This window comes from Schistocerca gregaria, unplaced genomic scaffold (assembly GCF_023897955.1).
Source record: "Schistocerca gregaria isolate iqSchGreg1 unplaced genomic scaffold, iqSchGreg1.2 ptg000304l, whole genome shotgun sequence".
NCBI lineage: Eukaryota > Metazoa > Arthropoda > Insecta > Orthoptera > Acrididae > Schistocerca > Schistocerca gregaria.
In genome coordinates, this window is record NW_026061786.1 from 477870 (window position 1) to 504197 (window position 26328).

The following is a 26328-nucleotide window of genomic DNA, read 5'->3' on the forward strand; positions in this document are numbered from 1 at the left end:
CAAATATTCATGTTTAACATATAAGCTTCATCTTACATTTTCATGCAACTCTCTTGTAGCACATCACATATTTGCTAAGAATAAGATCATACTTTTACTGTATATGAAAGCTTCATATTGTTTTGATTATTTCACTTAAATAGATATATGTCATTTCTTAGAGAGACAATACTGCACGTGCAGTTCAGATTTTTGTATAATATTTATGAAGAAACACAAATTCAATGAAACCGCCATGGCTTTAACTAATTTTTGCACACACCTAAAGGAAATAGTAGTACTGAGTGTGAAGATGCCTCTGAGACATGAAATGGAGATATAATGATCCAGTGTCAAATTACTTTCATGAGTCTGTTCATATTTGATTCTACATTTCCTCCCAATCATTAGAGTGTTGTCAGTGACTGACAGTTGTCTTAATGAGTCTATCTCTAGCAATGCTTCAAGAAATGTCAATATTGTGCTAGTAGCATTCCCTTTGTAAGCTATAGGACATAATGAGAAGAGAATTAAACAGTACCTTCGTGGGTGCTAAGTTATGCAACATTTTACCTTAAATTGTATTCCCACAGTGACCTCAGTATTAAACCTATGACACACTAAAACAAATCATCGATGTTTATAAGTGAAGCAATATTTCCCTGCAATGTACAAAACTTGGCAAATAGTGTGTGTGCTCCCTCCATGTGCAAAAAGAATCTTCATATGTTAAACACAAGTCAGAGCATTCTCTTGTACACTTTGTAATCTAAAGTCCTAACAGTTGTTACGTTCTTTGTAATTGTAGCTTATTGTACTCACTGCTGTGTAATTTAAAAAAAAATACATTCGATCTGTATGAATTTCTTTTGCTGGAAGTCAGTGGATAACGTAAGAATTTTATATATTTTCTGACATTGTACATAATTTACCTTTACATTATTGGAACAGAGACGAATGAGTGTACTGCAGAGAACAGTGAATAACATCCTTGACTGTTTATCTTTTGTTTGCTTACTCGCCTGTCAGATGGGCAGCGGTGCAGCGTTCTTATAGCAGTGAGCAGTTAAGTCTTTAGAGTAGATTATATATTTATGAATTTGAAAGAATTAATCTGGAATGCTTCATTAAGCATATGAAAACTTGTTTGAAAACGTATGTTATGGTTCCACTGATGGAGAAGATTTTAATGGAGGAGATTTTTAAGATAACCAGTGCATGTCCAAGAATAAAATGTTTGTCAGAACTATTACTTGAAGGTAATGTGTGTCGCTCTGATCACTAATAAATTCATGTTTCAACTTTAAATGTGAACATGCTAGGTTAGACTATACTGTGACTGTTATTGGTATCAAATGAAACAACAAGTTTACTGTTACCAGTCACTGTTTATCTATCTCCAGATGCGTTTCAAAGGTTTAAATATCAATCATCAGGTGGATTTACATTTGTTAGTATGATGTGTGTGAGTGTGAGTGTGTGTGTGTGTGTGTGTGTGTGTGTGCTGGAGAGAGTGTGGGAGAGTGTGTGTGTGAGTGTGTGTGTGTGAGTGTGTGTGTCTTCCAGATGTCACAGGTTCCTTTCACAGCCATGACACATCACATGCATACTGCCATATTTTGTTAACAATTTTATTTGATGCAGGGATCAATAGCACAAGAGAAACATTATCATAATGTATAAAGTACATACATTATAACAACATTATTACAAAACAAGTTCTAAATGATTTTGGAGATCTTACTTTTGAGCTGTTCGATGCATGCATTGGAATAAATCTTTCAGTTGGTATATAAATCCGATTTTGTCAAGCTTATATAGGTTAAACATCATACCCATTAATATAATTATATGTTGGCTACAGTGGTAAAAAATATATAAATAACAATTTTGGTTGGTTTCACAGATAGGAATAAAAGACTGGTGGCAGAGGTAGAGGGAGAGAGACAGGGAGAGGAAGAGAAAGAGAAAATGAGAGGGAGAGATGGAAGGAGTGACTGGATGAGAGCAAACATTCCAAAGCAGTTTTTTTTTAAAAAATTACTGTCTAAAGGTTGAGGTAATACATCGTTTAATGCTTTAAAATATGCAGATCGATGTTCAGTTAGAGCAATTATTTGATTTACATATAATTTCAAGCTAGTGGGGGGTCTAAGCTGTTGGTGTGATGGTATATTTCTAAATAAGATCAATGACTCGTAAATTTGGGGGATGTCATGATAACATAGCTAAATATTTATGGTAAATATTCAGGTGTGTGTGTGTGTGTGTGTGTGTGTGTGTGTGTGTGTGCATTGAAAATTTAATAACTTAGGCAGCTGCTGAAAACAGAGATAATGCTATTGTAAATATTGTCATTTTTTGTCATTTAACATGGACTCGGGTTGTTTTGTTTGGTGTTTGTATATATGGAGTGTTTCGGCTATTGGTGATGTGTGGTCTTTATTGTTTGTTAGTGTTACCGTGTGTTCTATGAATCTAATCTCAAATGATCTACCTGTCTGACCTATGTAGAAACAGGTTCAGTCCAGACATTCAATTTTGTACACACATGTGTGATGAAGCAGGTTTAGTGTGTTAATGTTGTGAGGTAACTTCTGTCCAATCTTGTTGTCTGTGGTAAAGGATATGTTTATGCCCTGTCATTTGAAGACATTGGCAATCTGATATATCCAATCTTGCTCTCTGTGATAATGTTAATGCTAATTTACCTGCTTGAATACACACTTTCACACAACTATTTCAAATTTAACAATAGAATCTACAAACAAACAGATGGCCTGACAATGGGCTCTAATCTTTGTGGACTGTTGGATGAAATATTCATAAGTAATTTAGATGAAAAAATCCTGAATTTCTATCGCCACCTCCTCAAAAATATCACATGCTACTACAGATATGTGGATTATAACGTAATTTTAATCAGTGGCGCAAAAAATGGCTTCAGTGAGAGTTGAACCAGTTTTTCAGATTGAAATTTATCGGAATCCTACCACAACACACACTACAATCCACAACTCCTGTCACCCCATAGGCCAAAAATCGGCAGCATTGTGGTACACAATCAATAGAGCTATCCACCTACCACCCCCTCAAGATACACACACACACACACACACACACACACACACACACACACACACACCTTAATATTTACCATAAATATTTAGTTATGTTACCATAAACAAGAAATTGAAGTTATAAAACAAACAGCTATTGCAAATGCTTATAGTAGATTCATAGTAGACACCCTAAAACACCCAATAGTGACAAATCAATCACATCACAAGAAACAAAAGGAAGACAACATCTTACATACAGTCCTCCATCTATCTAATATTTCATATCAGCTTGCCAATGTCTTCGAACAAAAAGGCATAAAGATATCTTTTCCCACTGAAAACAAAATTGGAATGACAACATCAACACACAAAACCTGATTTATCACACACTAATGAACAAAAAATACCACACATTAGCAACAGCCAACAACCTGCATTAAACAAAACACCTTGTTAACAACACAAGTATCTGCATCCTACAGATACAACCTAGAGGCAAAAATCTAGACATCCTTAAAACACTCCAAATGTACAAACACCATACAAAACAACCCGTGTCCATCTTAAATATGTGTACAAAATTGAATGTTTGGACTGTAGCATATTCTACATAGGCTAGACATGTAGATGACTTGAGATTAGATCAAGGAACACATGGCAGCACTACAAAGCAAAAAATACCACACATCAGCAATAGCCAACAACCTTATTGAAACAAAACACCATGTCAGCAACACAAGTATCAGCATCCTTCACATTCAGCCTAAAGGCAAAAATCTAGACATCCTTGAAACACTCCAAATATACAAACACCAAACAAAGAACCTGAGTCCATCTTAAATGTGTGTACAAAATTGGATGTTTGGACTGTGGCTGCTTCTAGATAGGTCAGACAGGTAGATCATTTGAGATTAGATTCAGGGAACACATAGCAGCACTAACACCAAACTAAACAACTCAAGTCCATCTTAAATGGGTATACAAAATTGAATGTTTGGACTGTTGCTGATTCTGTATAGACCAGACAGGTAGATCATTTGAGATTAGATTCAGGGAACACATGGCAGCACTAAAGCTAAAGGCAAGAAATTAGACATCTTTGAAACACTCCAAATATACACACACCAAACAAAACATCTTAAACGATAAAAGTGACAATATCTACAGTAGTATCATCTCTGTTTTCAATGTGCGCGCGTTTTGCAGACACACACCTTGACATTTACCATCAATATTTAGTTATGTTATGATGGCATCCCCCAAATTTACAAGGGATTGACCTTATTTAGAAATATAGCATCATACCAAAAGCTTATACCCCCTGTCACCTTCAAACTATATGTAGATCAACTAACGACATAAACTGAACATCTATCTGCGTATTTTAAAGCATTAACCAATGTATCACCTCAACCTTTAAGCAGTTACTACTTGTAACAGACATAATTTTAAAAAACCCTGCACCAGAACGTTTGCTCTCATCCAATCACTCCTTCCATCTCTCCATCTCTCTTTCTCTTCCTCTCCATCTACCTCCAATCTTTTATTCCTAATCCAACCTAAATTCTTATTTATGTATTATTTTACCTCTGTAGCCAACATAGTTATTGTACCTAAAGTTTGCAACATGTTACCTGATTACATAAACAAGAATGAGGTTTAAGCTACATAAACCTGACAAAATCAGGTTTATATACTGGCTTAAATATTTATTCCAACACATTTGTCCAACACCTCAAAATAAATATCTCCAAAAGCCTTTGGAACATATTCTGTAATAATGTTGTGATTCTTTGTACTTTATAATAATGGTTTTCTTCTGCTATTGATCCTTGCACCTCATAATTTCCAGACGCCATATTTGTTTACAATAAATGGCATTATACATGTGACGTGTAACGACAGTATAAGGAACTGTGACCACTGAAAGTACTCTATTTTAGTTTTATTATTGCTAACGTTAGAATACGTTTAGGTATTTGTAAAAGAAAGCCAAAAACCATGTTCTAAAATAGTGTTTATTTCACCACGAGACAGTGCCTTAAGTTACTCCAAAAAATCGTAACACAACATACACACACACATATGTACTGTTATTGGTATCAAATGAAACAACAAGTTTACTGTTACCAGTCACTGTTTATTTATCTCCATGACGCATTTCAAAGCTTTAAACCTCCATCATCAGATGGAGTTCCATTTACATTTATTGGATATATTTCGTAAACCACATCAAATACTGACGAACCGATTCCACAGACCGAACGTGAGCAGAGGGGCTAGTGTAACTGTTTAATACAAACCATAAAAAATGCTCTGAAATATGTTTTTTAACACAAACTTAGTTTTTTTTTAAATGGCACCACGTTAGTTTTGTTAGCACATCTGAACATATAAACAAATACGTAGTCAGTGCCGTTTGTCGCATTGTAAAATGTTAATTACATCCGGAGATATTATAACCTAAAGTTGACGCTTGAAACCTCCGACGTTGAGTTGCGTGTTGTAACAAACACGGGCCACGGTCGGCGAGCAGCATCTGCAGGGACATGTTTACGATGACGACAGAGTTTACGGGTGTGGATGTAGTGCACTGTTGTGGTTTGGTCTAGCTGTCGCAGTCTCCGCATGTAGCGCTTGCTGCTGTTGTTATTCTGCATTCGTCTTCGCACGCAGACCAACTGTAGTACACCGTGTTACCAGACGTCTGCGATAGTGTAGTGTTGTAGGGACTGTGACCATGGTGTATTCGAAATCTGAAAAGGCGGAGATGATACTCATCTCTGGCGAGTGTCAACGAAATGCAGCTGAAGTCTGCAGGGTGTATACAGAACGGTACCCTGACAGAGAGCGTCCAACGTGCCGCACATTGCAAAACATCTACTGCCAACCGTATGCAACAGGTATGGTTGTAGCACGCAAATCGGTCCGTAACAGGCCCGTCACAGGAGAAGCGGGTGCAGTTGGTATGTCAGCTGCTGTTGCCATGAACCCACACATGAGTACACGGGACATTGCGAGAGCCGGTGAACTGAGTCAAAGTCACCGCATTCACCCGTTTCATGTGTCGCTACATCAGCAATTACATGGTGATGACTTTAATCATCGAGTGCAATTCTGTCAATGGGCATTAACAGAGAATGCGTTGCAGTTCTACCTGTTTACCGATGAAGCGGGTTTCACAAACCACGCGGCAGTGAATCTACGGAACATGCATTACTGGTCAGTGGACAATCCTCGCTGGCTCAGACAGGTAGAGCGACAGCGACCGTGGACTGTAAATGTATGGTGCGGAATCATTGGCGACCATCTCATTGGTCCTCACTTCATTGCAGGGGCCCAAACAGCTGCAACATACATCGCGTTTCTACAGAATGATCTGCCAACGTTGCTCGAAAATGTCCCACTGGAAACCCGTCGACGTATGTGTTATCAGCATGATGGTGCACCTGCACATTCCGCAATTAACACTAGGCTGACCCTTGACAGGATGTTCGACGGGCGTTCCATAGGACGTGGAGGACGCATAAATTGCCCAACCCGTTCTCCTGATCTTACACCTTTGGACTTCTTTCTGTGGAGTACGTTAAAGGAGAATGTGTACCGTGATGTGCCTACAACCCCAGAGGATATGAAGCAACGTATTGTGGCAGCCTGCGGCGACATTACACTAGATGTACTGCGGCGTGTACGACATTCATTACGCGAGAGATTGCAATTGTGCGCAGCAAATGATGGCCACCACTTTGAACATCTATTGGCGTGACATGTCGGGACACACTCTATTCCACTCCGTAATTGAAAACGGAAACCACGTGTGTACGTGTACCTCACCCCTTATGGTAACGTACATCTGCGTCAGTGAAAAAGACCAATAAAAAAGTGTTAGCATGTGGACGTAATGTGCTGTTCCAGTCTCTTCTGTACCTAAGGTCCATCATCGTTCCCTTAGGATCCCTACGTAATTCGGTGCTCTCCGATACACACGATCGAACAGCGGAGGAGTGGTACTCAAGCGTCAACTTTAGGTTACAATATCTCCGGATGTAATTAACATTTTACAATGCAACATACGGCACTGATTACGTATTTGGTTATATGTTCAGATGTGCTAACAAAACTAACAGGGTTCCATTTAAAAAAAAAACCTAGGTTTGTGTTAAAAAACATACTTCAGAGCATTTTTTTATGGTTTGTATTAATCAATTACACTAGTCCGTCTCCTCACGTTCGGTCTGTGGAATCGATTCGTCAGTCTTTGATGTGGTTTACGAAATATATCCAGCGGTAATGTTAGGTGACTCACCCTGTATATACACTCCTGGAAATTGAAATAAGAACACCGTGAATTCATTGTCCCAGGAAGGGGAAACTTTATTGACACATTCCTGGGGTCAGATACATCACATGATCACACTGACAGAACCACAGGCACATAGAAACAGGCAACAGAGCATGCACAATGTCGGCACTAGTACAGTGTATATCCACCTTTCGCAGCAATGCAGGCTGCTATTCTCCCATGGAGACGATCGTAGAGATGCTGGATGTAGTCCTGTGGAACGGCTTCCCATGCCATTTCCACCTGGCGCCTCAGTTGGACCAGCGTTCGTGTTGGACGTGCAGACCGCGTGAGACGACGCTTCATCCAGTCCCAAACATGCTCAATGGGGGACAGATCCGGAGATCTTGCTGGCCAGGGTAGTTGACTTACACCTTCTAGAGCACTTTGGGTGGCACGGGATACATGCGGATGTGCATTGTTCTTTTGTGACAGCAAGTTCCCTTGCCGGTCTAGGAATGGTAGAACGATGGGTTCGATGACGGTTTGGATGTACCGTGCACTATTCAGTGTCCCGTCGACGATCACCAGAGGTGTACGGCCAGTGTAGGAGATCGCTCCCCACACCATGATGCCGGGTGTTGACCCTGTGTGCCTCGGTCGTATGCAGTCCTGATTGTGGCGCTCACCTGCACGGCGCCAAACACGCATACGACCATTATTGGCACCAAGGCAGAAGCGACTCTCATCGCTGAAGACGACACGTCTCCATTCGTCCCCCCATTCACGCCTGTCGCGACACCACTGGAGGCGGGCTGCACGATGTTGGGGCGTGAGCGGAAGACGGCCTAACGGTGTGCGGGACCGTAGCCCAGCTTCATAGAGACGGTTGCGAATGGTCCTCGCCGATACCCCAGGAGCAACAGTGTCCCTAATTTGCTGGGAAGTGGTGGTGCGGTCCCCTACGGCACTGCGTAGGATCCTACGGGCTTGGCGTGCATCCGTGCGTCGCTGCGGTCCGGTCCCAGGTCGACGGGCACGTGCACCTTCCGCCGACCACTGGCGACAACATCGATGTACTGTGGAGACCTCACGCCCCACGTGTTGAGCAATTCGGCGGTACGTCCACCCGGCCTCCCGCATGCCCACTATACGCCCTCGCTCAAAGTCCGTCAACTGCACATACGGTTCACGTCCACGCTGTCGCGGCATGCTACCTGTGTCAAAGACTGCGATGGAGCTCCGTATGCCACGGCAAACTGGCTGACACTGACGGCGGGGGTGCACAAATGCTGCGCAGCTAGCGCCATTCGACGGCCAACACCGCGGTTCCTGGTGTGTCCGCTGTGCCGTGCGTGTGATCATTGCTTGTACAGCCCTCTCGCAGTGTCCGGAGCAAGTATGGTGAGTCTGACACACCGGTGTCAACGCTTTTTTCCATTTCCAGGAATATATATATATATATATATATATATATATATATATATATATATATATATATATATATATATATATAGTAAATCCATCTGATGATGGAGGTTTAAAGCTTTGAAATGCGTCATGGATATAAATAAACAGTGACTGTTAACAGTAGATAAGTTGTATCTTTTTCAGTAAATTCATGATTAGTGTTAACTTGATCTCTTTGTTTTCATTATCTTACAAAGAGCTCAGTTGGTGGAATGTCTGCAAATTTTGTATTGAGAGAATGTCGTAATTTTTAGGGTCTTCTTATGTTGTACAGACTTTTTTTTGACAATAACAAGGGTCTAATTTTTCAATGACGATTTTCTAAAGTAAATCCTTCCTCCATCTTCTTAGTAAAGCTCTGAATATTTTGTAGCATGTCCGCTGCACCTTATGCCACACAAAGCCACAGATTGTTTCTTTCTGTAATGCAAAAAACAAATTGTTCGTGAGTAATTTAGTTTTTCATATGCTGCTGCAGCTGCTGATTTCTATTTGCTTTCAGGACCGTTCAGTGCAACACACACAAACTGCATACTGAGCGTGAGATAAGTTACTTTTATTTCAGGGCTGATCTCACTTTGCATTCTTGAGCGCAAACATTAAAAATTCAGATTTTGCAGGTATTGTGCTTATTAAGCAGATTAATTTATAGTGAACAGTGTACTCAACTTTAAACCGTTATTCGCTACAGTATTGAGGAATATTTTATTTCGTGTACATCACAAGTCAAACTTTGCATTTCATGTTACTCAACTTTCATAACATATGTCAGTAATGAGTTATAGTTAAATAGTGCACTATCTAGCAAACCTACGGTAAATCTTACTCAATGTGGACGGGCCTTTGGTCAGGTGTGACAGGATACGCACCATGATTTTCTCTTTGTTTCATCAGTTTCATAATCTCTGGTGTCCTCAATATTTCTTCTCACATATCAAGTACCTATCATTTTTTCACTACTGTAATACCGGAAAACCGGATGGGATATGTCCAGTATCTTGCCTGTACCTTTGCACAACACTAAATCTTTCTACATCTCCTTCTGCATTTCTGACATCTGACTTCGGATCAAATTTCTCTCTAAGCTGCATTTATCCAAAATCACCAGGTATTCAAGAAAAAGAGAAGATTAAAGCTTCATACTTTATAGCTGGCATAGCTTTCATCTTGATGTTTTTCTGATTCCTTTCTATTTCCGTTTTATTTCTTAGAACTCATGTGCTAATTTTACGACGTTATTTTTTTCTGACTGCATTTGCTCTTTCTGTAAAGTTTTTATATATCTCTATTTCATGTGGCTACTCTCATAAGGTAATGTAATGAGGAAATTGCATAATGTTAATAAAGCTGATCTTTTTAAACTCCTCGTATTCATTGCTATAAATATTGTCATTGCCGGCCGCGGTGGTCTCGCGGTTCTAGGCGCGCAGTCCGGAACCGTGCGACTGCTACGGTCGCAGGTTCGAATCCTGCCTCGGGCATGGATGTGTGTGATGTCCTTAGGTTAGTTAGATTTAAGTAGTTCTAAGTTCTAGGGGACTGATGACCACAGCAGTAGAATCCCATAGTGGTCAGAGCCATTTGAACCATTTTTTTATTGTCATTGTTATTATTACATTATTATCATTGTTATTTTTTTGTGTTGTATATGTACAATTCAAGTTTCGACCAGATAGCGGTGCACGTTAGCATGTCGCTTCTGGGATTCAGAGAGCCGTACTGGCCCAGACAGAATCTACCTGATGAAGTTAACGATGAGGCCTGGTGTGCTGACCAACCTGCATATGTTTCTTACAGTTTTCCACCTTCAACTAGGAGAATACTGGTCTGGTAGCCACGTCCCACGCATAAAAAAAAAGAAATTAGGCAGTCCCATACTTGGTAATTTACAAAACTACGTTTATTTGGTGATTACATTTTCCTTTCTTTTTTGTAAATTTCTTGGTTGTTGTTGGATGTTCACTCTCGCCAAAGTCAGATCTACGAATCACATTTGGCATGAATGCAGAGGTGTGTTCTAAGTGTGTGCTAGTGCACGCTGGAGAGGAGAAGAGGCATGCAGACAATCATTCTTCGAGAACTTGATTCGCACAGAAAATGTTTAATGTTGGTACCAAGCAACCTTTGTCATCAAATTGACAGTAGCTTGCTGAGTATATAGATGTAGAAGTAGAGGGCGCTCGGAAGAGAGAGTCGTGAGTGGGCGGTTGCAGGACTAGCTTGTTATACATCTGTAATTTGCTGAGGCTAACAGTTTCTATGAAGTGGAAAATTCTCTCTGTCTCTCTCTCTCGCATTTGAGCGCAAATTAATTTATTCACTTACCTAATTGTGTTGCCTTCGTATCACTTGTACCCGCCTAGCAGAAAAAGTAGCGGTTTTCGTTGCTGTTTCTCTCGGAGCATAAAGCTCGAAATGTACTAATTTTAAAAACGATGCATAATTACCTCTTGTCCAGTAACACTACAAAAATGCCCTATGAAGGAAATTGTGAAACTTACCCGCTTCGCTACGTAGTGAAAAATGAGATGATATCAAATGGAACCAAATTTATGCACACAAATTAGTAGAACTATTTTATAGAAAACGTAAATTATGTTGATTCACACAAAGGAACAAAAATATTGTTAAGTTGATCTCTTTTAAAGTGCTGTGAATTAAGGTAAGGGCTCATGTGTAAAAGGGAGGGATAGTTGGACCACACCTTACGACACAAAGAAACTATAGTAGAAACAGTCGACGGGAAGCAAAAGTTATGGTGTGACTCATAGAACAGAAAATAATTTTTAATGTTAAATTATTTTTAATGCTGCGTGTTAAGAAAAGAGCGCATCAGAAAATGAAGGACGGTTGGACCGCAAGTTAACACAAAGAAGCTCGAGACTCTGTCCAACGTTTTCTAATAAAAAGAGTATGTTGTAAGTGGAACGTTGTGTAAAAAACGAAGTGCAGAGCTGGTAACGGTGCAACTCCACGTCGTCTTGTGATGACTGATCTTTTAGGCATAAAAATAAATAAAACCAATAACTGAAACGTTCGCACATCTATTTATTTACACATTATGTACATTTTGTCACTTTATGGAAATATCTGGTGCTCTGTATACATGGTTCTCTGAGCAGCCCCGTTTATCTCTTATTTAACAGTCTTTTCTCCTCCAGGCGTCTCTGGATCTGTGAGGCACGCGTTTGAAGAGTCCGAACTAGTTTTGTGAGAGTTATCCAGTGAGGCAGGAGACGATCAAGATATACTCACTGTACCACTCAATGAGCGCACTTTAACGTGAAATTTTGCAGACAAGTCTTTTCTCAGTGTTTGCATGTTATTTGCGAACACAAAATCGCAGGTATCACGAACAAGAATATGCCTCACATAAAAATTTATTTATGTAATATGAAGTGTTCGCTACTTATAACACCGCCACAGTGGTAAGTTTTTGGCATGTACCTATTGGAACACGGAGACCGTGTATGTTATTACAGGTATTAGAGGTAAGGGCCGCACAACAGAGGGGCTGGAAAATCTGCTTGAACTACACAGTGCTTAAAGCCAGCAGGGAATAATATACGCTGGGTTGACGTTGTGATTTATTTTCACAAGACAGCGTAACTAAACTTCATCTTCCGATGTTGTCCTCATAACAAGACAATCCTTTTGGAACAAATTTCAAACTGCAAACGCTTCACTAAAAGACCCAATCAATACGTCTGCAGTCGTGACGTGGAAAATTGTTATCGTTTGTTCATATCTCTGGAAGCTTTTGATGTCAGGCAGAAGAATTTATTTAGGACGCATCATTAGGTCCTTCCATTAGCTGTTCTCAGTTCGGTTAAAGAGAACAGTCGACAGCATAAGCTCTGTTTTCTTCTTTCGAAGCCCTCAATATGTGCTACAGTATTCTACAGTCAACTGCGTCATTAGATCGAGGATCACGTGTATTGAAAGGATGTTTGCTTCCATGAACGTCTCGCTGGATGCAAAAATAGTGAGCTCATTCTGTCCAGACGTCGTCGGCAGTCTGTACCAGTCGCGTCACTTGCGCTATTGGCGTTTCTTGTTATTCGGACTGACTGCTTTGTCTAGCAGCATAGTTCTTTCAGCAGAAGGTGCGCTGTGCTAATAAGAGAAGTGTAATTAACCAAATAGAGCGAACCGACGTCCGCACACCCACTGGGACGAAGCAACGCTCTACATACGCTCTCCACATAGAAATTACACAAAAGGAGGATAGAAGTGGTACTGTGGAATGGGATTCAGCACCGCTGTGGTTCACCACTTCGCTACCCTGACCTACACAATGGGTGCGTCGCTAGCAGCTTGCGTTGCTTCACTTCCGTGCTGTGCTTGTGCTTAATAGACACGGTGATCATTCTTCCGGCCAAAGTTTATCGCGCAGTTTCGATAAATATTATTGCTGAGTGGAGAAGTGGGGACTCGAAGTGATGGATAGAATTGGGCAGTAAAACGAACGGAGAGTTGTTAACGTTGCGCCAAATCTAGGAACAATTTTTGAAAGAAGAGAGTTTTCGTCAGGTGTTTGGGAGCTAATGCGGTCTGGACGGATTCGATTGACAGACAACGGAGGAAGGAAATAGAGTTATCTTCCTTCGTGAAACGCGTTTGTAGCAATATGTTTTCGTGTTCCCCACAGACGGCTGTCACAAACTGTTAATGCTAATTCTGTAGAACTCGGAGTGACGTTGATTTGAAATTCAGCTTAGTGATTCGTGTTTGGAGAGCTCGTCGAAGGTCACTGAAGAAGGTATGCGTCCGTTATATTCATGGTGCAACGCAGTACGCAAAATTCGAGGTTAATTTCGTCATACAACATTTCCTCGTCGCTGCTTCCAGACCTACGAGCTAGGCGCTTTTTATTTCGGTTGGTTACTGTATCGTGGGACCTTCTCTCCTGCGTGGTTCCATTCAGCTAATACTAAAGTGCCCCGAACATTTTAAGTGTTTCATCCGATGCAGAGCCACGAGACTGTAACTAGTGCCTTCCCACTGCCGCCTCTGAAGGAGCAGCAAGGATGCCATGTCTCACGTTTTCGTGTTGCGTGTCATCCTGCAACTGTCCCAGACGACGAGTCGCCGTGTTACGATTCAGGTGAAGTTGTTTAGCGTGGCTCTATCCAGCCGATATGTCGAACGCGATCAAAGATTCTGGGTTTCACCCGATTTTAAGACGCGGAAGTGCAAGTAACCCACGAGTTTTAACGTTCCAGGAGGTGCGATTGTCTCGACGTTTTCGATTTTCAAACTCAGAACGAAGGAGAGTAGCGTTTCCTCTGCTAGTGCGCGCGTGAAAATATTTTTCGTGTCCCAGAGACAAAGAAATAATACTGTTTGTAGAACTCGGAGAGGCTAGCCTTTCAAAAGTAGGGCATTCGTGTTCTCACTGGTGAAGACTCGGATCATCAGATTTGTTCCTGGAACTTCAAAAATAGATGAAATTGAAGGTACACTCGTCACGCGAATTTATTGGTCCTTTGCTCGAGGTCCAGACCTAGGCATGTTCTTCGTGAGAATCGAGCGATCAGTGTGTGATCTCAGTTGGCGACGACACTTTTTTCAACCGACAGGCCGGTAGTGACCACCGAACATTCACCCTTTCGTCCGATACAGGGCAGTACAACTAAATGTGGTTGCCTTACAAGTGCATTGCTGCGGAGATGGCGCTGTGTGCCACACGTCCCGCGCGTCGAGAGTCATTCGGAACGGCCCCACGCGACGACCAGCTGCCGCGGTAGGCAACGAGTGAAGACACGTTGTCCCGCGGTGAGGTAGGGCGCGGTTTAAAGGCGCGGCAGCTGGGAAGGCGCGCCGGCGAGCGCCCCCGACGGCTCCGGGACAGGGACAGCGGCAGCGGCAGCGGCGGCGCCAGGGTCGCCGTCGGCGGCGGGCTGGCACTTGCGGTAGAAGTCTGGCGGCGGCGCGGCGGCGGGCCCGGCGCGCGGCGCCAGCAGGCGGCGGCACGAGTCGCAGACGGTGTCGCTGCGCGGCGAGCAGGCGCGCGCCTCGAACAGGCCGGGCCCGCAGCGCGAGCACAGCCAGCAGGGCGCGCGCGCCGAGTGGTGCGGCGAGTAGGCGACGCCGGCGGCGCAGCGCGCGCACGCCGTGCCCTGCCCGCGCGCCCGGTCGCACGCCGCCACGGCGCCCCAGCCGGGCGCGCAGCGCGAGCAGCCGGCCCGCCGGTGGCGCAGCCGCGGCAGCGCGCCCGCCTCGCGCACCTGCAACACGGGCAGCCGCCGTCAAAACGGGCCGCGCGGTTGCCACGGAAACGCCCGTCTCGAACCGCTGCCGCGCGCCGCGCTCCAGGTCCGCGCCGCCTGTCACAGAACGCGCTGAGCGTGATGTCAGGTACGGAACCCCGAGCCACACGTTCGCCGAACCGCTGGTGCGGACGCGGCGGCAGCTATGAAATACTTATCATCCGATCCCAAGGAAACTATTCGGTACAAAAATCTGATTCTTGTGAATTCTTTCGATAAAGGACCGAATTTCTTTTCGTTATTCGTCGTGGTTAGTTGCTGTATCGCATTTACGTAAACCTTTACACGAAATTTTAATGAGTATGATGAGGTAAAAACGCATTGCGTCGACTTTTCGTACAATTCATTTTAGATAATACATTATTGCGTATGAAATTTAGCCAACGTATGGCAATTGTTTTTAAAGCTGAGAGCAGAACGATAGCTATCACCGTTCTCGAGATACTGAATCATATGTTCACATCTTTTTTACTTGAATAACTGATTACTTACAGTGAATCGATTTTTTGGCGGACATCTGCGTTTTCCCTCACCTGGTCACATGCTGGAGGTTGAACTAAAACTTAGATTATGGAACATAGCACATTTTCATGCTCGTTCTTTTTTCTTCTGTTACTAGCTGTAGACATTTTACCGAAAACACTGATTTGAAGTCGTAACTACAGTGTGTCCAACTCCTGTCCCTTCCTGTTTCGTTTGTTTATGCTTGTGTTGCCAACCTAAAAAATTACATGTTGAAAACTGTTTGTTTATTTCTGTTCTCTTTATATCTGTATGTGTGTGTGGCTAGTTATAGAAAGTTGAAAGTGAATGCAGTAGTTGTCAGTGGTTGAAAGATTTGGTGTTCAGCTCATTTCAGTTTTGGTTTAAATGTTTTGTGGAGGAGTGCATGGAAGAGTAAATTCAGTGCTTACATTAATAGACAAAATAGTACAATAGCAATTGAGCAGATGATTATTATCACAACACCATCACCCAACCCGTTTGTCCTCACTCTTTGACGCCTCATAATATGTCCTGTCAACAAACCCCTCTTTTAGTCAAAGTTGTGCCGTAATTTCCTCTTCCTCCTCTTATTCATTCCGTACCTCTTCTTTAGTTACACGATCCTCGTATCTAATCTTCAGCATTCTTATTGATCACCACGTTTTCAAAGCATCCATTGTCTTCTTGACCGAACTGTTCATCGTCCACGTTTCACTTCCATACAAGGCTGCAATCCACACAAATACCTTTGTAAAACAGTACCCAATCATTAGAATTTATATTCGATGTGAACAAATTTTATTTTTCAGAACGCTTTTCTTGCTATTGACTGTCCTCATTTTATATCCTCTCTACTTCTGCCTTCTCAATTTACTGCTTCCCTGTCAAGTCATTGAAGTCTTAGAAATGCACTTTAGTTTCTGTACAAGTTGCAGATAATCTTGTGCCCCTGTGTTTTACCGATGACATCTCCAGAGCTTCAAAGAATGTTTTAATTAAGATTGTCAAAACCTTTCTCTAAACATGCCAATGCTATAAACACAGTTTCGCAGTTCTTCAGTGTGTCTACTTACTAAGTGGTAGGATCAGTATTGCCTTGCGTGTTCAGACAACTCACAGGAATCTAACATTGTACAACCCCTCCCGCTCTCCTCTCTACATATTCCTTCCACTTTCTAGCCAGTCCGCAGCTCGTGGTCGTGCGGTAGCGTTCTCGCTTCCCGCGCCCGGGTCAGGGATTTTCTCTGCCTCCTGACGACTGGGTGTTGTCTGATGTCCTTAGGTTAGTTAGGTTTAAGTAGTTCTAGGTTCTAAGGGACTGATGACCTCAGATGTTAAGTCCCATAGTGCTCAGAGCCTTTCTTGCCTTCTCTTATCTGCTTAGTTCTGGCTTGACAAATGATTTCTTGACAGTTGCTTCTCCTTTGTTTCATTTCTTCTTTCTCCTTTCCAATCTCCTATGTTTTCCAAGTGCAAAATCTCGTTGCGTTTTGGACTTTCTGTCAACGTCATGTTTAGACATTTGTATTTCCCATGGCCTACTTTATTTGCTGCATTCTTATATTTTTCCCTCTTGTCAAATTTAATATATCACGTTTTATCTAACGATTTCTACTGTACCTTTTTCCCGTTCACATACTCTGCTGCATCCACCACTTCTTCTGTCAACCAGATCCATTCGTATTATAGCGGATTGCATCCTCTGTTTCAGTCAGTCGTTGCATTACGATAACTTCAAGATTATCGAAAAACTGTGGCTCGTGACTTATTTAAGTTCAATCTCCTTAATTTGCTATCGTTTACTATCTCTTTAGTTGTAAACTGCAGCTCGTAAGCAATAAATTATTGTAGGTTTGCGTCTGCACCGGGAAATGTCTTATAATTTAAAATCTGGTTTCGAAAGCTCGGTTCCTAGTATATATTATTCTTTCGTGATTCTTAAGCAAGGTGCTGGCGATGACTACATTATGCTCTGTGGTAAGTTCTATCAGCTGGCTTTCACTTTCATCCCTTCCCCCTAGCCTTTGTGTTCTTATTGTTTTCGTGTACCTGCTACCGTATCACATTTTAAATTTTTGTCTCGGTTAACTATCTGAATAATCTCTTTTATCGTACATTGTTTCAATGTGTTAGGAGATAGTGAACAATCATGAACGGTAGTCATAAAATCTGTTTATGGTGAAATGAGAAAACACGAATAATGAAATACGTGAAATAGTACATTGTACATAAAATGAGAAACTGGTATGTCTTCACCCAACTTCGTCTTTCCTTCATGTAGGTGTGAGAGATACTTAATAAAACGCACCGGGCGTTTCAGTGGGTCCCGCCCCGTACCTCAGTGGCTGTCCGTCATTGGCTACCGCTAGCGTCTGCCGCTTCCAGATGGGAACGCCAATTCCGCAACCGCCGCGTCAGCGGAAAACGCTTGCCGTTGCCGTTGCCGTTGCCGCACGCCTCGCTGCCGCGCTCTGGTGGGAACCGGCCTTTACGCGCTGCGATTGCAGCGTGCCAGGCGGCCTGTAAGTCACACTATCGAATATGACACGGGCGTGGATCCGCGAGCCAGTGTGGTTGTGGTGAGTACTGTGGCAGGGGCGGGGAGTGGGAAGGCAGCCCCCTGCCGTACGCTCACTTCGGCACTAAGCATACGGGCAGTGGAAGTATTGCCCGTCCGAGAAATACGGCCTTACGGTATGCTGTATTTTATTATCACTGAGTAGTGTTTCGTTTTTCGCCGTTTAAGCGCTCAATCACTCTTCGTTAGTACATAGTTTTCCGTTACATATATCTCTACAGTTGTTTTGTTTTGTTTCTTCTTTTGTCAAGAACAATGCACAGTTCAGTAACTGGTGAGCCGTTAGCCGCTGGGATTATATCTTCTGCCTCCACAGTGTTTTCAGATCGCAAGAAGGGGCAGACGATTCATCGTGACGGCAGTGAATAAGGAAGTAAGGAGTATTATAAAATCACGTGATTTAAAAGTAAGGCAGGAAAGTAAAACAAGGTTACCGACTTGCTGCCTGTTATGCTGACGTATCTCTACGATCTGTTGCAAAAAGTCGATGAGGTGTAACTTCTATAGATATGACCCCTTTTTGCTTCTGGTAAAAAGCGTCCGAGATATGAAGTACATAAGTTTCACTATCGTTACTTGATTATGGATGTAATAAGAGACATTATACTATGTACATGTGGACATCCGATTTCCACTGCAAACTAGAAACAGTCGAAAAGCAGTCACAAATAACAATGTTTTAATTGCCTCACCGTGATGAGAAAAATCATTTCAACTGTTGCATGCCCATTATCAGCATTAATAAACTAATTATACAACAGGCTACACAAATGAAAAAGTATGGTCGGTATTATTATGACAGTAGGAATATCGTAAAAGAGTGAGGTGATAAGATATATTTAATTTGTCGAAATGTACTGCTGACAAAGGTAGATCTACTTTCACGGCGATGTTTTTCGAACTCCATCTCACAAGGCACACTCGGCTAGCTTGTGCATTCCCGTCGCGCGCATTATCCTCCGCTGCTGACAATACACTGACTATTGTGTGGTGCGACAGAGAAATTTTTCTCAGTAACAACTATTTTATTCGCGATCACAGTTTAGCAAGCCGTAAGTGAGTAACCAGCATCTGGCATGTGCCTATCGTTCCGCTTGAAGGAACGCTCATCATTACTTTAATACTGCTCAGATCAAGATAAGGAATAAAATCCTTTGGTAAGTTTCCATTCCAGTCGCTCAGTGTTAAAAATACGATGGGTTACCGGTTTTTAACCAAAATTCCAACAGAATTGGCAATTTATTTTTTGTGTGCATTCTTAACCTTTTCTCATTCGAAGGTGCATCACCATTTATAAGTAACGGCCTCATCCCTCATGCTGACAGATTTAATTGTTCTTCCTTTACCAAAACACAGTATAATTTGCACGTGCAACAGAGTGCCTCATTAAACAAGTAACTGGCAATCACGGCGCTCTAGAGCTTACGAGAAACCTTATAGTGTCGGTCTGCAGTAACATAAGCAGAAGTTTGATGTTTATTTTCATACTAGGAAACTCTTGTTTCACTAGCTGTCGGCAACTCTAAAAAATTACAGTCACTGGAGTGAAAAAACTAAAACGGGAAGTACTGATATATTGCCATAAAAAGTTTGTTTACGAATTGGCAAAATACTCTCCTACTTGTGTGCTATTATTCGCCAAACTTTTGTTGCGGTGCCTATAGCGGTTTAGGAGATATAAGAGATGTTGCGAGTATTTCATTCTCGCGGGCGTGAGATCGGAAGCGAGCTACATGGGATCCATTTTCTCGAGATTGGAAGCAGGCAGAGACCTCGTCCCAAGTCTCAACAAAAATTTTACATGTTACCTAAATTTCACACGCGGCAACATATGGTATAATCCGCACCAAACGCAAAATCATGGCGACCTCTATTTTTCGTTGCAAACTTTTCGAATTTTGCGTAGCGTCTTACTAAAACGTGTATACCACAATAAGTGTGACCATTAGCGAGATGATGGGCACTTCACCACGAAGCTGACAAATAACGCTACAAGCGAGGCAAAAATGAAATATGTTTACTGAATGGTTTCTGTAAAACAGATTGAGAAAGATCGCAGTGTGCCCGTGCTTCGTTTCTGTCAGCGCAAAGCGTCGCCAATCGGCGCGTGCAAAGTGTGTGTACGCCTGTCCATGTGCATTGGACCCGCGCCACAAGAAGGTGCGCGCCGCGCTGCAGTGCGTCACGTGACACGTGCTGTACGCGGCTCAGTTTGCGCTTAGCCTTATGCGGGTGCCACTGTTTTTTGCTGGTGTCTGCTTTCCCACCACCAATGCCGGATTTTACACGTAGCAGGAGTTAAGTTTAGAGTTTCTTTTTCTTTGTTTTTTTTTTAATTTAATTTTATTTTATTTTTATTTTATTTTATTTTTTTTTTTGACAGTCATTTCAATTATAGCATTTATTTGTTGCAAGTAGACCAATGAAGAGGGTGAATTAGCTCACCATTTGGTCAAGTTCGCAACATTCTGCCAACTGATATATATTGTTTCTGGCGTCACAATGAAGAACAGGCCTAAACACTGTCGGAGGCTGTGTTGATGGCCAGCAATAGCTTCTTAATGAGGTTCAGTTCATGCAATAAACCCCTTGCATGCAACCAACGCCACACAGCACAACAATTAGAAATATAAAAGCTCCTTGATGTTGGCAACAGGGATTCAAAAAGGGCAGTCGACACAAGTCCCTTGAGGTACAGACATCAAACAGTCGGTGCCTGGAGACCAATCGTAAACTTTTTTTTTTTTTACAAAGTAATAGATTATTAAGTCGGTAACATCGATTTTATAAAGTGATTACAAAGTATCTGACAGAAAAAAGGGAACCGCTGAAGCATAAGGTCCTCTGTTAGAATATTGCTGCGCGGTGTGGGATCCTTACCAGGTGGGATTGACGGAGGACATCGAAAGGGTGCAAAAAATGGCAGCTCGTTTTGTATTATCACGTAATAGGGGAGAGTGTGTGGCACATATGATACGCGAATTGGGATGGAAGTCATTACAGCACAGACGTTTTTCGTCGCGGCGAGATCTTTTTACGAAATGTCAGTCACCAACTTTCTCTTCCGAATGCGAAAATATTTTGTTGAGCCCAACCTACATAGGTAGGAATGATCATCAAAATAAAATACGAGAAATCAGAGCTCGAACAGAAAGGTTTAGGTGTTCGTTTTTCCCGCGCGCTATTAGGGAGTGGAATGGTAGAGAGACAGTATGATTGTGGTTCGATGAACCCTCTGCCAAGCACTTACATGTGAATTGCAGAGTAGTCATGTAGATGTAGAAGGTAAAGTGCTTGTTTGTTCATATATACATCGAAGTGTAAACAATAAAAAAGTATGTTGGTTCTCGGTACGTAACTATGTAGGAATCAGCTATTTGTGTTTGACATCTTCATAAAACACTAGTTTTAATTTGGATGATTCCGAATACAGTAGACATTTATTTAGCGCTCAGAATTTTTTCACCCTTAGTACTGGTAGATACATGAGAGTTTTTAATGCCAAAATGGAACGTCATACACTTGAAGTCATATTTTAAAGAGGAAAACAGAACACTGGTGCAATAACAACCTTGTAATCGATTTTGATTCAAAATTTGAGCAATAATTTTGATAGTGCGCAGTTTTGTCCATCTGTGACGTACATTTTACACATTAGCAGGTTACAGTACCCCACCCCACTGTATCCTCTATATGGTGAACCGTGAAGCACGAACACAGCTAATTGGTTAAACAAATTTTTTAATAATAAGTTAATAATTTTCAATTTACAAATCGTAGCGCTGAAGAACGATGTAGCTCTTGAATCTGTACTTCAAATTAATATTGTCAGCCTTACAATTCAAAGGAAGTGTTCCCTTAGCGGTACCTCTAGCAATTTTTCAAAGGATAATGAATGATCTGCAGTGAGGTGCACCCAGCTGCTCAAGACGTTGGCAGCGAAAATTATTCAATATTGGACACAGCTTTGCTGCATACGAGCTGGTACTCATTTTTACATGGAATGATCATATAAAGTTGATCTTCGGTAAAGCAGATGGCAGACTGAGATTCATTGGAAGAATCCTAAGGAAATGCAATCCGAAAACAAAGGAAGTAGGTTACAGTACGCTTGTTCGCCCACTGCTTGAATACTGCTCAGCAGTGTGGGATCCGCACCAGGTAGGGTAGATAGAAGAGATAGAGAAGATCCAACGGAGAGCAGCGCACTTCGTTACAGGATCATTTAGTAATCGCGAAAGCGTTACGGAGATGATAGATAAACTCCAGTGGAAGACTCTGCAGGAGAGACGCTCAGTAGCTCGGTACGGGCTTTCGAGAACATACCTTCACCGAAGAGTCAAGCAGTATATTGCTCCCTCCTACGAAGATCTCACGACATCCGTTAGTATTCCTTGTCTATAAAAGACCTGTCTGCTAAAATATGATCCCCTTAAAACAAGCTTTGCTCATCTCGTGCTCCTAGTATGCACGTCGCTTTTTTTAAACGAAGGAACAGAGGCGACGGCAAGTGTCGATCTGCAGGTACCGGTGGCATGTCGTTTAGCTGTAAACAGTATTACCGACACACAGACTGCACGAGTGTGTCGTCTTTCGTTCCTTTTTGATAGCACGACGACCATACGTGATTTCTAAAATGAAAATACGCGTATACATGTTCTGTCTATCGAAAACTCATATAGGGTTAGCACCTAGGGTGTCGTTGAAAAATTCTTCACAAACAGTAAATATGACTGTTCCGTAACGATATGTAGTTGTTTTGTTGTAGTAAGTAACATGTGTTACCTTTCAAACCACAACAGAACTCTTATTGAATACGTACACCCACGTAACAGATTATTTTTAAAACGTCCTTTTCCTCAATATGTTGACGTCACGTTATTGCAGCATACCATATTAAATTTATGTAGATCGATTATGTTTACCTTTGAAAACATTTGCACACATGCACATCACTTTTTACGCTATTTACTGTTAATTTACGGATCGTTTTCTTTCTTTTAGTCTTCAAGAAAGTGACAGACCGTTCCGTATACTCCTTCACTATCATCTCGAACTATTAGCCTATTGATGATTTTAAATCTTCAGAACAGTCTTCATTATCACTTACTTCCTCATTAGCGTCCATTGTCCTTATCACCATTGGAGGTTATAAAGAAGAATTGAACGTCATTCCATTATTTGCATCTTCATTTGGAAAGTTGTCTATGATATCTGCAACGAAACTGAAACGTATGAGTAAGAGGGCAAAGAAAAGGCCATATACTTCCATTTGTTTGTGAAACAGCAGTAAAATAATGATTTCAGTCAGTCGTTGTCTTTATTCAGCCACTTGAATAGGACCGTGTTTCCATTGGAATCCAGGAAGTGCCTCACTGTAGCTCGTGAGTAGCCGGTAAGTCGAGGTTACGTGCGTACTTCGCGCTTAGGCTTAAAGTAGCTGCAGTGTGGCAGAGCGAGTGAGCAACAACCAGTACGCACGAGTAGAGTCAGGTCTCACCTGCATACTCCCACTGTGTGGCCAACGTTCTCAAGCTGGGTCGCTCGTAGGAGCCGACATTTTATTAAATATAAAACGTGAAGCCAAGTGGATGATGTTTTGTTGAGAGCGCTAATTACGACTAATTTAAAGATGTGCCTGAGTTTGTACTGATGGCTAGATAACAGCTGAGGGCTCACTCTCAACGCGTTTTCTTCTTCTTGCATAATTTTGATGGGCAGAGAATCAATAGATCTCGATAGGCGGGAAGCTGTAGTGGTCTAAACGCTTGGAAGGCGGCTGTCCGTTCCGCCCCACTCTCGTACAGTGCTGGCGAGCAGACTCTCCCCTCTGCTGTACTATCCATCAGCCGTACTGGGTCATATTATTTGCGAAATTAAGAGATTCAAATGCTGTTTAGCCTCATTGGATTCTACCCCTGATATATCTCACGCAGATCAGCTGATTCTGATAGTGCGCTATGATCAGTGGAAAGATTTGTCAAGTTTTTGTATATGAAAGGTCATACTGCTCAACTTACTATCTTTTTTAACAGAGAATGGCATTAATGTCAAACTTTGTCGAGGGCACAGCTATGACAATGCCAGTAACATGAGTGGCAGGGACACCGGCTTAGAAGCACGAGTTGAAGACATATATAAGTACGCTAAATATTTTCCCTATTTTTCGCATTCGCTAAATTTGGTCGCCATGTGTGCTGCAGAATGTAGTACAGAAGCGTTTATTTTCTTTGATTTCCTTGAAAGTATCTATACATTTTTTTCACTTCTACCTATTGATGTGGCCTTCTTTTGAAAGCACTGAAAAATGATACTACTGAAATTCCGATTCTGAAAAGGTTATCGGACACTAGTTGGTGGGCGAGAGCTGATGCTACAAAGGCGCTGTTATTTGGTTTTCATACGACCTAGCAAGTTTTGAATGACATAGCTACAAATATGCATCAAAAGGTAGAGAGCCGCAATCAGGCGTAGGGACTGGTTTTGAAAATGAGTAAGTTGGAAACGGGAATAATGTGCGTCGCTTGGAACAGAATACTAGAACGCTTGCAAGCGGCTAGCGTTTCTCTGCAGTCGTCTGATCAAGATCTGAGAGCCTGATATGCACTTTATAAATCCATCAATGAATATATCTAAGCAATGAGGTTCACGTTTTCAGAAACTGAGGTAAAAGCCAAATCTCTGACCAACTGTGAAGAATATCAGCAACAAACTTCAAGACGACACAAGCGAAATACAAAGTTCGACCATTTTAGAAATCAACTACACTAGATGAAGCTGTAGAAAATCGAAAACCTGGAGATCATTTTGAATTTCAAGTATTTATTGTGATAATTAACAAGGTTCGGGCTGCATTAACTAAACTCATGGAAAAATACGATCACTTGACTAATGTCTTTGGAATATTGCGCTACATTAAATCTCTTACAGCAGAAGAGATCTGGAGAAGAACTCCGAGTATCGTGAATGCTCCCTCGGATGAGTCAGAAGTGTCGCCAGGCGACCAACTGGTTCAGTTCGCTGGGGTGCTCAAAACGGATATCGCTGCTGTCATTGACAAAAAGAAGAACGAAGCTTTGTAACTACAAATTTACACGTCTTTTATGATAAATTCGTTAGGAGAGTATTTTCCAAATGTAGAAAAAGTGTTATACATTTACTTATGTTTAATGATCATCAACTGCAGTGGAGAACGTTCTTTTTCAACATTAAAGCGCATTAAAAACTAAGAAATGCGGTGGGAGGAACGTCTAAATGACCTCAGTATTATGGACATTGAATACGATTTGCCCAGAGACGTTGATCTAATTTGTATTATTTCTAAATTTGCAGAAATTAAATCGAGAAAAGTTTGTTTTATTTTATATCCTAAACCACACGACGTCAACAAAGCAAGCGCCCCTTGTCAGAATTTACTTCGGCTCCCGCTCTTGCTTAATCCGGTACTGCCTACCACCGTCCTTAAGGTACACAGTAGCTTGCAAAATAAATAATAACCGAGATTTGCAACATCTCACTTTACGTTTTATAATGACAGTGATGCAATAAATATCCGCTATTCGTAGCTTTCCCACTCACCATTTTACGGCGACAGTGACGCTATTCCATCCAGCTCCCAATCGTCATTACAGTCTAATACAGCACCAAAACCGTCTTCATGTTCGTCATCCCAAACACAAATACTATTGAATGTCTTTGCCAACAATTTTGTGCAAGAATAAGCTTCGAGCTCTAAAAATATGGACATTTTCTAACAAAACTTAGCATTCGTCTAGCGTTTTGTAAAGAAATCTTCTGTACAAATTTTAGTGACGTTTTCCCACCCCTGAAATGCTCACTTTATTTTTACAGTACGAAAGTCTTTACTGCTGTAGTAGGCATAAATATGCCTGCGAATTGCACCCGTCTTGAAACAATCTAAGGGGGTGACGCAAATTTTTTTCTCTCCAGGGGCGCTAGAAATATATTATCTGATACAAACGGTTCGGAATCGTTACAGTTCACGACTATATCTTTCAACTTTTGCGATTACACCCATTGGCTTGCCACTCTTCTTGCACTAATTGCATGAGCTTTTGATGTTGGTTCCACAACTTTATCGGCAGGTACTGTTGGCTCTCCATGAATATTTGCGTATATCTTATCCTGCTCGTGAAAGTCGCCATTTCTTTGTAGTAACTAATGTGCCTCGTTGTCTAG

The 26328-nt window shown here is 41.8% G+C and overlaps 1 protein-coding gene across 1 annotated transcript in view; it reads right to left on the reverse strand.

Moving 5' to 3' along the window:
• Window positions 1-11821: 11821 nt before the first annotated feature.
• Window positions 11822-26328, reverse strand: part of LOC126305265 (uncharacterized) — a 164311-nt gene continuing 149804 nt past the window's right edge. Inside the window, exon 2 of the mRNA XM_049992035.1 lies at window positions 11822-15023. Coding sequence (XP_049847992.1) covers window positions 14589-15023 — 435 coding nt within the window. The 3' untranslated portion in view covers window positions 11822-14588. The remainder of the gene's footprint in view (window positions 15024-26328) is intronic.